The following is a 12375-nucleotide window of genomic DNA, read 5'->3' on the forward strand; positions in this document are numbered from 1 at the left end:
AATACTGCCCTTGTCATCAGCAGACGTGCTGGAATCGGGGGTCAGAGCCGTCCGACCCCAAGTGGCCCGGAGGCTCGCAGCTGGCGTGGTGTCGGTCACGGAAGGCCGAGCTCCCCGAACGGGGATGTGTAACATCTACTAGCTCTGCCTGAGGCCAAGGCTGCCTGGTCTCCACCGTGGCTGTCTGCAGTTGGCAAGGGGTGCAGTGGTTAAACCCACAGGCTTGGAAAACAGGCTGCGGGTTTAAATGCGGCCAGTTGACGTGAGCGTTCAGGGTCTCAGTTTTTCCCTTTGTGAAACAGAGCGTTGCCCACCTCGGGGGACACATTACACGGATGGCAAATGCCTGGCGCCTGGAGCATCCAGGCGGCTCATCCCCATCACTCCCTCACCCCGTGCCTCTTCCCCACTCATCCCGGCCCCTTCTCTGATCCTGCAGAAGCTGACATAACATGTGCTGCTGAAGCTCCTGCAGCCACCAGCGTCTGCCCAACAGAATAAGCGCTAGGCAAGAGCAGTGTCTTATTTCAGATGAGTCCACCAGGTGACCGCTTCCGGTTTGGTTTTACACACAAGGGGTTCAGCCTGGTGCAGGACCTCATGCTGGCCTGTAAAATGCTCTGAGATGCTGCCGGCCAGTGACTGACCCCCACTGTCCTCTTCTCGTTGCAGGCCGCCAACAGCTACCTGCGAGACCAGTGGTTCCATTCTCTGCAGTGGAAGGTGAGTCCTGGCTCGGTGCTCATTCGAGGGGCCACTCTGTCACCCGGAGGCTAGAGAGCAGGGGTGTTTTCACCTCCCGGGCTCTTTGCCCTGTTGTCCGAAAGCCCTTACCTCCCTCTTTGATGGTTGATACTTTGCCCCCTTGCGATGCCAAAGCTGTGTCTCCGCCCAGTTGGCCTCTGACTTTGCTTGGGAACCTCGTGGCGTGCCAGCTTCCAGAAGGTTCGTAGACCCGCTTGCTCTCAGAACAGGAGCTCACCTGAGTGGCTCTGGGGGACAGGACTTGAGGGATTCCAAGTGATGAGTTGAAAGTAACTTTTGAAGTTGGCAGCAGAGGAAAATTTATCAGAGATGCAGAAGTCCAGCTGTATTTCCACAGGCTTCCCTTCCTTTCTGCTCTCTGGTTCTTTGGCTTGATTTTTGGGTTCTAGCTCCACATGAGATGGTCCCCAGCTCTCTAGCACAAACGGTGAATTAGTCCCCGGCTGGTCGTGTTCAAGACCCGGGGCCAGATCTGTGCAAAGTGTCCCCCACCCTGGAGAGTCCACATTCTGCTCTGTGGCTCAGGACCCTCACTCCCTGCCCCTTGTCCCCCACCTCCTGACCTTTTAGCTTAGAACAAGCTCGGCAGGCCTTGCAGAACCAGCAGGGTGTGGCTAGGATGAGCGGTGTGTGTCCCGAGCCGGCACCTTTACAGTAAGCTGGAGCGCGGTGGGGCTGAGCGGCTGGACCTGGGCGGGGTTTGAGGCCGTGTGTCGTGTGGGGAGGACCAGGGGACACTTCGCATTCTTGTCACGCCTTTGGAGGGGTTCTCGTCACAGCTAGGCAGAGGACAGAAACCCAGCCCTGGAAACTGATGTTCCAGGTGCCCTGGACGGCCCCCCCTCACCACCCCCCCAGCCCCCCGACAGCGGCAGGCCTCTCCTGTGCCCGGGTGGCTGTCTCCGAGGCTGAGCCTGGGTCTCCAAGCTGGGGCTGCACTGGGAAGGGACTGGCGGGCACCGAGCGCCTGCCGCCTCGTGCCTCTTTGACCCTTGTCAGGATGCTTGTTATCATTGCTCCTGCCGCCTCGTGCCTCTTTGACCCTTGTCAGGATGCTCGTTATCATTGCTCCCGTTTTCTCCATGGGGAAGGCGAGGCCAGACCCGAGCCCAGCTCCCGCAGCTGGTACAAGCCTGGGGCTGGGTTCAGACCCAGGCCTCGCCCGTTCCTGGGGCTTCCTGAACGCAGGCGGAAGGCCCTGGGAGGCACCCGTGTGTGGAGCTGGCAGGTGCTGCTCAGACCATGATTTCTGCAGGGACATCTTTTCTGAGGCCTGATCTCTGCAGCCGGGTGTCCCGGGACAGGCGGGGCCTACATCAGGACCTGCCGGCGGGCCCTGGGAGGTGAACACCAGACCAGTCATGGGAGAGAGGAATACAGGCGGCGTGATGCGGCCCCTGCGAGGAGAGGCCGCCCCGCTGCTGTGGATATCGGTGGCTGCCTGTCCAGAGCTCCCCTCTTCTGTTCCCTCCTCTCGTGCGTATTTTCCTCGTGAGTCCTCAGTGAGTGAGCACTTTGCTTTCTCTTAGCGCAGGATGGAGACCTACTGCCCGCCCAGCAGGTTGGGGAAATGTCTCTTTGAACAGGTGGCCAAGGTCAGTGTCAAGGAAGAGGTGGTCTTGAGTGGATTCCACTCTGCTTGCCGCCTTGCCCTGGTCCGCATTGTCTCCAGCTGCTTTCCGGAATCTCTGGGAACTCCTGAAAGGCAGCGCTTGTGACATGTGTGAATTCTACGCAGCTACAAGCGATGACTAAGATGGTAGACATGGAAAGTGGAGCTTTGGGAGACTGTGACAGCCCGAGGATGATTTAAAGGTGACAGGCTCGAAATGTACGGATTCAGGCGCATGTGGGGTTCAGACAGTTGATTGAGCAAGTACCGAAATGGGGAGCCCTGGGCTTCTAGCAGTTCTCATCAAGACCTGGATGTCTGCTCCATTTCGGTGGTGGTTGGTTTGTTGATGGTTGTTAAATCAGTTAAATTTTATTTATTATTTTTCCATAGTATCGTTTTATTTGTTTGCTGGGTCCTTCTTCGTTATCCCTCTTAAATATAGCAGTGTGTACACATCCATCCCAAAAAAACAAAAGCAAGCACACTCTGGTCAGGGTGTCAAGGAATCATCAAATGCCCAGTAGTCAGTGGCCCTTTTGCCCGGTGATGGATGGTGACCTGTGTTCTCACTGTTTAAGCACTTTTTGTTGTAGGCTTAGGATTGTGACTTCACTTTCCCTGGTGGCTCAGATGGTAAAGAATCCGCCTGCAATTCAGGAGACCTGGGTTTGATCCCCGGGTTGGGAAGATCCCCTGGAGGAGGGCCTGGCAACCCACTCCAGCATTCTTGCCTGGAGAACCCCATGGACAGGAGCCTAGTGGGCTGCAGTCCACGGGGTTGCAGAGTCGGACACGACTGAGCGCAGCACACATGTGGTGCTGGTAGTCGTTCCCTTTCGACACCCCCGCCCCCCGTAGTTTAGGTATGCTGCCGCCAGGTGGCAGTGGTATCTCAGTGGCAGCAGCCTGATGTCATTCCCGTGACTGCCACTCATTGTTGATGAGATTGACGGAGGCACTCTCTCCTTCCTTGGAAAATGGCAAAGAAACATAAGGTGTTTTTGAGGGACTCCTGGCTGGTGAAATGAGCCAGGAGACCCGGGGTTTGAATCCAGGCTCTGTAGCCGATCCATCTTATGGTTTGCATAGATTGCAGCAAGAGTTCATTCCGTCAGATGCAGTTGCTGAGTATCTGCCACGCACAGGGTATGTCTCGGCGCTTTCCTGTAGCTTGTCATTCAGCACATGTGGGGGCTCAGAGAGGTCCAGCGACGTGTGCGTGGTCTCACAGCAATTTCAATATGGATCCAGGGGCCGCCGCGCCCCCTGCCTGATCCCCCTGTGCCCGATCCCGCGCCAGCCTCTCAGCCCGGCTTGGATTGTGTCCTGGTTCTCCTGCCTGATACCGCCACTCTCTCCTCCGTATGTACCACCGACCGTTTGGGATTTTTCTTTTTCTTTCCTTTGCTTTTCTCTACCTTTAACTTAAAATCAATAGAACATCAAAATTAAGGACATTCGAAATCCCACAACCTCAGGTTGAGTTTTTAAATTCTCTAAGCGTTGTATTTATCGTTTTTCCCTTACACCCCACGCGTGTGCGTGTTGCGGCTGCAGGACAACATAGGGAAATTCTTCTGCTGGTAAAGAATGCTGCCTCTTACCTGCTGTGTCCCGTAGCTTTATGGAGTCTTCACGCAGTGGTACTGGGACCCTCCCCGGGCGCTCTCCACAGGTGTGCCACTGCCTGCAAGGGGGCCAGAATCAGTGTTTGGGGCTTAAATATACCTAGTTATTCCAGTGGTGTGCAGAAAATGTAGTTCAGTCTACTCAACAGAATCTTGTTTTCTAGAATTTAACCTCAATGGGATCAGGACGGATTGGGATGGAAGTGTCTTAAAAGGCTCCTTAGGGGAACCGTAATGAAAAAAAAAAAAAGCTTGAGAACTACGTCTCTAGAATCGACCTCTAGGTGTGCTGTGGAACAGGCAGAGTCTGAGAACAACACCCGTGTGACGTCCTCGCCTCTCTCCATCCTGGGGGTCCTGCTGCTCTTCTGGCCTCAGTGCTGATCTCCAGCGCACCCCGACCGTCCCAGCCCACTGAGAGCGTTTCCTCCGAGGGGCACTGGGCTTTGAGCGTCGTCTCGGCTTACCAAATGGCCCGCTGTCATTGACGTTTGCAAGTGAGGGACTCCAAGCCACTTGTCCAAGATCCCAAAGCCCCCAGAAGGGGACAGGGGGCGACCCTCAACGTCCCCGGCTCCGGGCCCCCTTCCCTGCCCCCTCCAGTCTGCAGGCAGCTCTGCTCTTCCTCCTGGCCTCCCGCCCTGGGGCAGGTGGGTCAGGGAGATTTGGGGGGCCCCGGGGCCTGGAGGAGGAGGACAGGAGCCAACAGGAGCGGGCTGGGGTGGCAGCCAGCCCCCCAGGGTGTGCTGGAGCCAAGCAGTGTCCTTGGGGCTCCCCGGGGAGCCCGGCCCTACCCTGCTGGGTTTGGGGGTTTGGCCCCTGAGGCCAGTCCCCGGGGATGTGGAAGCATAAACAGTCATCCTGCGTTAATGAGGCCTCATTTCTGTTTTGGATGAACTTGGAAGCCCTGTCCTGTGGACACAGGCCTGTCCCTGCGCATCAGGCTGTGAGGGGCCAGGCCGGGTCTGTGTGATAGAGCTAGGGTGTGCTTCAGGTGGCAGGGTCCGGGGTGTGTTTACAAAGCTGGGAGGAGACTGGCCCGTCCCTGGGTTCGAGGCGAGAGGCCCGCTGCTCGAGCTGTGCGGGACAGGCCCGTCTGGTGCACCAGGCCCTGGACCTGAGGACCCGGCTGGGGGGAGACATGCCCTGAGCTGCCCCGAAGGAGGCCCGAGAAGCACGGTATGCCTGCTTCATGTAGCTGGCATTTCTGATGCCTCCGGCTCTGAAAAACACCTTCTCGCTTCCTCAGAGGGGTTCCTGGGCCATTGCCCAGAAGTCTTGAAAACCAAGGTGATTCTCCCCCTGGGGGAAGCTGGGGTAATCCCAGTCCAGGCCCCCATCCTCCCCGGCCGGCTGCCCACCCCCTGCATCCCTGAGCAGAGTTTCCCCAGCCCCTGAGGCGGCCACCACTGCTTGGTCACCCCTGTCCAGGGCCTGTCCCTCTGCTGGACAGAGTAGGTGTGTCGAGAAGAAGGTGGGGTCCGTGCCTGTGTGTGCATGTGTGCTGTCGGGAGACCGTGTTTTGAGTACATTGGGTGTGGGCTGTGTTTACTGGGGCCTCAGTTTTCTCATGGGGAGATCACTAAGTAGTGCCTCGCTCACAGGTCAGTGTGAAGATGGGCTGCCCTGCCAGGGCTGTGGGAGCCTCAGCACACACGCCCTGGTCAGAGCAGCCAGTGGGTACTCACCAGCCCTCACAGGGCCCCCCCATGGAGTGTCTGTAAGATCGGGGTGGGGGGTGCAGTCTGTCCTCAGAGGGTACTGCCTGGCTGGGAGTGCCCCTGTCAGTATGCCTGCTAGAGTGGTTCTGCATGGTCCCAGCTCTCCCGTCTCATGGAAGAAGGGATGCAGGGGACGAAGGCCGTTGCCAAGGACAGCTGCTCTTCATGGTGTCACGATCCAGCTTCCACACCAGGCCCCGGGCTGAGCCCCCGTGAGGGCCCCCAGTGGGTAGGTGAGGAACTGGGGTTGCCGGATGTGGGGCTGAGAGCCTGGGTGCTCCCACCGGGCACCCTCTTGGAAGGCTGGCCTGTCACCCCTGTTCCCATGCAAGGAGAGAGGCCCGGCATGTGGCAGGGTCCCCAGGAACCAGGTCAGAGGGACAGAAGGCCCCGAGCTCATGCCCTCCCCGACGGGGGCCCGGGAGGAAGGGTAAGACCCTCACCCCCGACTCTGACCCTCCTCCTGGGTAGTGGGGAGCCACTTCCAGTCCCAGTGCCCGGCCCTTAGATGCCGTGCTGTGCCCACTGAAGACCCCGGAGCATGCATTCTTGACACGCGTGCCAAGGCTGAGTCCAGCCCCTCCACCCTGCCCAGGGCGCTCCTCCTGTGCCCAGCCAGTGCCAGCACCTTGCCTGGCACCCTGGGGGATCCCCACAGCCCTGAGAAGGGGTCTCAGCCTCCCGTTTCCCCGTCTCCCAGATGCAGAGACCAAGGCCGAGAGGCTAACACGCTGGCTCAAGGGCCTGCAGCTCTTAGTGGCAGAGCTGGGGCTCATTTGACTCCAGCACCTGGGAGTGTAGCCACGGGAGCGGGGCTCCCACTGCACACGTGTGTGCACACAGATGCGCACATGCACCAGCAGCACCCCCACACCTGCGGGCTTCGCTCCGCAGCGTCCCATCGCGTGTCTGCCCTCACGCCTCGTGTGCCAGGGGCCGTGGCGTCCTGTCTCCAGAGGCGTTTCCTGAGAGCTTTACATTTTTCTCTGAGCCTCACAGCCGTCACCGAGAGGATTACGTGAATTAACCTCTGACGGCAATCCTCTGCTTCTCATGGGAGAGCTGATTTTCTGGGACACGGCAGACCCCCTGGGCCTGGGCCCAGAAGGTCACGCTCAGGACTGGCTGCTTACACACCTCCCCAGACACGCGGTGTCACCCAGGTCCCCAGACTCGAGCCTCGCGGCTGTCACCCACCCGCGCCTCACCGCTGGCCCCGGGCCCTGCGCCACGGGCTCCTGGGTGACTCGCACTGGGCTCGACGTGTCTGGAGAGAAGGCGGCGACCCGTGCTCCCCTCCTGCCGTTTCCACGTGGCCTACCCGCCTGCCCCGCTGCCTGCTCCCCTCTTTAGTCGTGGTGGAAGCACCCTTATGGCCACAGCGAGACCAGTGACCGCCCTGCTCCCTGGTCTCACCCCCCAATGCCCTTCCAGGCTCTGTCTCCCTTTGCACAGCCTCTTGGCAGCTGTGGCCAGGTCCTTAGACGTGTCAGCGTGTCTGTCACACCTGTGAGGAGGTCATGCACAGCTGACCACAGGACCTGCTGTTGGGCATTTGGTCAGTGCCCATTCTCCTCAACTGCAGACAGTGAAGTCATGACTGTCCGCTCTAGCCAGGCTTTCACTTCTTTAGAACTCCTCTTTCAGGACAGATTTCCAGAACAGTGGGTGCTAGACAGAGAGTAGGGATGTATTTTCTTTGGTGACTCTTTCCACATATTGCTAATTCGCCCCCAAGAGAAACATTTCTAGCCCCAGACTGCCCAGGTTCCAGCCCTGGCTCCCCGCCCCATGGGCCGTGGAATCCCTGGACTGGCTACTTTCCTCCATGGACCTCTTTTTTCCCTCCTGAATAAAGTGGGGGTCACATTAAAACCAAACTTCTTAGGTCACTGTGAGAGTCACATGAGTTAATAGCAGGAAAGAACTTAGAAATGGCACCTACCGTGTGGATAAGCACGGGATCAGTGTTAATTATTTTTTTAGTGATCAAGGTCTCTTTCCCTTTGTGTTGATAGTTTCCAGAAGACGGGGCTCTGGAAGAAAAGGCACATGCAAACGGCAGGCGTGCCACCCACCCCCAGGGAGCCCCTGGCAGGCCTCGCTACTCAGTCACTGCACTCAGTCCCCCCGGGGCAGACCCCTTCTCCACGCAGCCCCTGTGGGTCACGCAGAGTTAACAGAGGGAGCGAAAGCTCCCCCGACCCCTGCCTCAGTGACCTCCCGGACCTGTGGAGACTGGTGCGACTGGGAATCCACGTCCAGCCCCGTCAGCTCCGGCCCGTGTCTCTTTGAGGCGTGTTCTCGGGAGCCTTTGCCGAGCTGCCTGAGGGGTCTTGAGTGTCAGCCCTCCTGCCCCTGAGCGGTAAGGTGAAGCCGGGGCGGGAAGCAGGTTGGGAACGGCCGGGAGTGGCCTCTTCGGTCCTTTCACAGGCCCAGCCACAGGTCGGCTTCCTCCAGGTCCGAGAGGCAGGAATTCCGTCCAGATTAGTTTCTGGCACTTGGTCAAAGAGGGCTTTGTGACTTCCTAAGAGGGATCAGAGGGATTCCACAGAGAACCGTGAAAGGGGGGCTCCCCCGCCGTGAGGCAGGGGGCCCATCACCGTCCAAGACTCCAGGGGATGCCCATCGGGAGGTGCCCGGGTGGCAGAGCTGACCCTGGGGAGCAGAGGCCCTTCCCGAGGAGAGTCCAGCCAGGCCGCCTCCGCACCTGCGCTCATCACAACCCGCGGGAGGCCACGGTCTCCAGCGACTCGCAGCCACAGCTCCTGGCCCCTGGTGGGCCATCAGGGGCCCTGAAAGTAATAACATGGGAAGCTTCAGGGATTAAAACTAACAAGTGGCAGAGGGCGGCGCGCCCTGGGGAGGAGAGCTCACGCTCCTGTGGGCTCTCCTCACGGTAGCCGGAGAGAACAGTTACTAGGTGCCTACTAGTGTCCGGGGCTGTGCCGGGGGCTCCGGTGGACTCTCTCTGCCAGTCTTCTCAAAGGCAGGTTTGTTTGGAAGGGGGAGCGAAGAGGGCCAAGGAGCTCGTCCACAGCCAGAACCAGGTGGAGCTGAGATTTGAACCCTAGGTGGTTGGTGGGTCTCCAGCCCACTTCATTTGGCCGAAGGGGGCACCACCTTGGGCATGGAGAGGGTGGGTGGCCTAGTCCCCTGTCTGAGCCCACAGAGGCAGGGAAGCCCCAGTGAGCATCAGGCCCTTCCTCAACCAGATGTTTCTTTGTGTTTGAAGCAGACTTTTCACTGAAGGGGTAGCATACATGTAGAAAAGTACACAGATCAAAAAAAAAAAAAGAAAAGTACACAGATCAAACGATACTACTGGCTAAAAATGCCACAGATGCCTATAGAATTGATCTTGTAACTGCCCAGATCGATACAGAGAATGTGACTGCCTCCCTGGAGCCCCCCTCTCCACAGAGTTCCCCCGGCTCCTGTGCACCCCACCGCCCACCAATGGACCCACTCTCCTCCCTTCCCGCAGCATGGATTTGTCTGCCATGGACCTGAACTTCAGGTAAATGGAGTCACACAGCCTAAACTCCTGCATGCCTGGCTTCTTCGGCTCAAAGTTACGTTTTTAAGATTTATCTGTGCAACATATAATATCCTGTGTAGTAGTGATTTGCTTCACTCGATAGTGTTCTGTTAAATGAATAGACTATTAATTTGTTCATTCTGTTACAGACAGAGATTTCCAGGTTGGGGCTATTACGAACAGAACCGTTACAAACACGTCTCTGAGTGAACAGACGTTTACATCCTTTTGAGGTCAGGCCGTTGGGTAGGCAGAGGGTCCCTTTTGGTGGACGCTTCCCCAACAGTTACCCAAAGGGATCGAAACCAGTTTATACACCTGACAACAGAATACAGGAGTACTGAGGTGGGATGTTTAAAATTGCATTTATTAAAGTTTCCTCTGAATAGTAAAAAGGACAGAGAAAACTGGGGTGGCGGGGGGGGGGGGGGGGGGGGGAATGTGCCACCGTCCATAGACCTCTGTAAACACTTTTAAGTTTAAAAAGAAAATGGAGCTGTAACTCAGACATAACAAAATGCACAAATCTGTCGGGTCGCTTGGGTTTTGACTGCTGTCCTCACTTGAGTCTCCAGCGCCTGGGTTCCCGTCAGCCCGGACAGCTGCCTCCTGCCGTCTTCCCTTTCAGTCTGGCGCTGCCCAAATATCTGCTGATGGCAGCCAAGACCAGTGACAGCTACACATGTACTCGGTCCTTGGGGAAATTCTGAAAGGTTTGAAATGCACAGTCTCTCCTCCCTCAAGTTCCTTTTCCCAGAGGCAGTCCTGTTAGTTTTGTGGAGCCCTTCAGAAGGTTGTCATCAAAGTTCCTTTTAAAGCCCCACACGGATTTCATTACCCACGCTGGGCGTTCCTTGCTCCCTCCGCATTCTGTCACGTCCCGTGGTTGATCTCACACACAAGCTTGTACAGCGCGCTAGGGTCTGCCTACTTCATTGCTTTTTACGGTTTTGTAGTAGCTCGTTCAGACAAGGGTCAAGCCCGGTGGGACCTAAATCTTTGAGTGAAACCCCATTATTCAGACGGGAAGTTGAGTGTCTGAGAGAAAGGACAGCGATGCAGGTGCCCATCGTCCGTGGACCAGGGACGGCGAGGGGTACCTAGTATAGCCTCACCCCTGCAGAGCCCTCTGCCCATCGCACCCGAAAGGTCAGGAGTGTAGAGCCCCGGGGGGCCCGGAGGAAGTATGTGCTTGAGCCCCAGGGCAGGAAGCAGGGGTTGGGGTTTGCAGCACATCCCTGGGACCCCAAGCCTGTCGCCCACCCTGTGCTGCACCAGCTCTGGGCTCGGGGACATCAGACACCCCACAACGCCCGCGTGACAGCCTTCCCCCAGCCTCAGAAGGGGCGAGTGACAGCCGGCTCGCCACACAGCCAGGAAAGAAGCGCATTTGTGGGTTGCTTCTCTCCCAGACGAGGAGGGGGCCCGGGGGCTCAGCTTGTCATCCCACGCACGCTTTGACGGGGCTGGTGACTCACCCCACCACACAAGGAAGCCTTCCACGTAAACGCTTTGCGGGTGAATTTGTTTTCTGCCGTTTAAGGCAGAATTTTTTTCTCTCCGTTTCTCTTTCTTCAAATAAGTCCATAAAACGTAAATGGGAGGCTGTCTCTTTACCAGGAAGACCTTCTGTTCTATAGGAGTCTGTCTTGGGGGGTGGGCAGCGAGCCCCCCAAGTTGGGGAGGCTGGCAGCTCTTGGCAGCGTTGGGGGGGGCGCTGCCATTCTGGGTTTGCCTCTGAGGCTCCTGCCTGCTTGTTCGCTCAGAGATGAAGCCAGAGCCTCCAAAAAGAGCAGGCCTGTCCCTGCAGAGGAACTAGGTCCTTACCTCACCCGGGGATCAGAAAATATCCCGGGAGCAGCCTGCTCTCTGGATGGAATGGGGTTTGGGAGGGAGGCTGATTGATCCTGAGACAAAGGCAGAGGCGCCAGGGCCCCGGTGGCCATCGTCTGCACCTGCTCCCCTGGTGCCCTCTTAGACCCAAGGGTGGTTTTGCAGAAAACTCTGAAATGGACAGACAGCCCCTGTCCAGGGTCTTAAAGCCACCCAGATGGAGCCTGCCGACCTTGGTGGCTGGAGGCCACAGTGGCTTGTGTCCAGGTGGGAGCTGGAGAGGCGGCAGGGACCAGGCGGGTGCATGGATAGGAGCCTTTGGCAGAATGGATGCCATTCTGAGGTCATCCTTTGGCTGACCTCTAAGCTGGAACAGATGTCCAGGAGTCCATGGAACCCGAAAAGCACACCCAGGAGGTCCGGGACAAACTCGATTCTGAGGGAAGGTGGTGGGCTGCAGCAGACCCTTGGTGACTGTCGGCTCTCAGAGCCTTTGACAGCGTTTGCAATGAACTTTGCGTCTAGAACAGTTTTTATTTCCTTCCAGGCCTCTCCACCACAGTGGACCCACCATGTCTCACTGGTTCTCAAAGTGGGGCTCCCAGACCAGCAGCCTGTATGTGATCTGGAAACTTACTAGCAATGCACACCCCTGTCTCAGGAATTGGAAGGTGGGGGAGGAGAGTGTAGCAAGGTGTGTTTTCCAGGTGATTCTGGTACACACCGCAGCCTGTGAGCCCCTGCAGTATCTCGAAGAAAGGGAGAAAGCGCAGCAGACAACGTACTGCGTGCCCGCTGTTTTCCAGCCACTTCATCTGCTGCCCTTTTGAGACGGTACAGTGTCCCTGGGAGATAGGATTCAGTTCAGTTCAGTGGCTCAGTCGTGTCCAACTCTTTATGACCCCATGGCTGCAGCACACCAGGCTTCCCTGTCCATCGCCAACTCTTGGAGCTTACTTAAACTCATGTCTGTTGAGTCGGTGATGCCATCCAACCATTTCATCCTCTGTCGTCCCCTTCTCTTCCTGCCTTCAATCTTTCCCAGTATCAGGGTCTTTTCCAATGAGTCGGTTCTTCCCATCAGGGGGCCAAAGTATTGGAGCTTCAGCTTCAACATCAGTCCTTCCAATGAATATTCAGGACTGATTTACTTTAGGATTGACTTTGAATCTCCTTGCAGTCCAAGGGACTCTCAAGAGTCTTCTCCAACACCACAGTTCAAAAGCATCAAGTCTTCGGCATTTAACCTTCTTTATAGTCCAACTCTCACAT

General features: G+C 57.3%; 1 protein-coding gene across 1 annotated transcript in view; it reads left to right on the top strand.

The window, feature by feature from the left end:
• The window catches only part of CMIP (c-Maf inducing protein), a 212795-nt gene that overhangs the window by 139909 nt on the left and 60511 nt on the right, over nucleotides 1-12375 (top strand). Inside the window, exon 3 of the mRNA XM_070770369.1 lies at nucleotides 673-723. Coding sequence (XP_070626470.1) covers nucleotides 673-723 — 51 coding nt within the window. The remainder of the gene's footprint in view (nucleotides 1-672; nucleotides 724-12375) is intronic.

This window comes from Bos indicus, chromosome 18, assembly GCF_029378745.1.
Source record: "Bos indicus isolate NIAB-ARS_2022 breed Sahiwal x Tharparkar chromosome 18, NIAB-ARS_B.indTharparkar_mat_pri_1.0, whole genome shotgun sequence".
Classification (NCBI taxonomy): Eukaryota; Metazoa; Chordata; class Mammalia; order Artiodactyla; family Bovidae; genus Bos; species Bos indicus.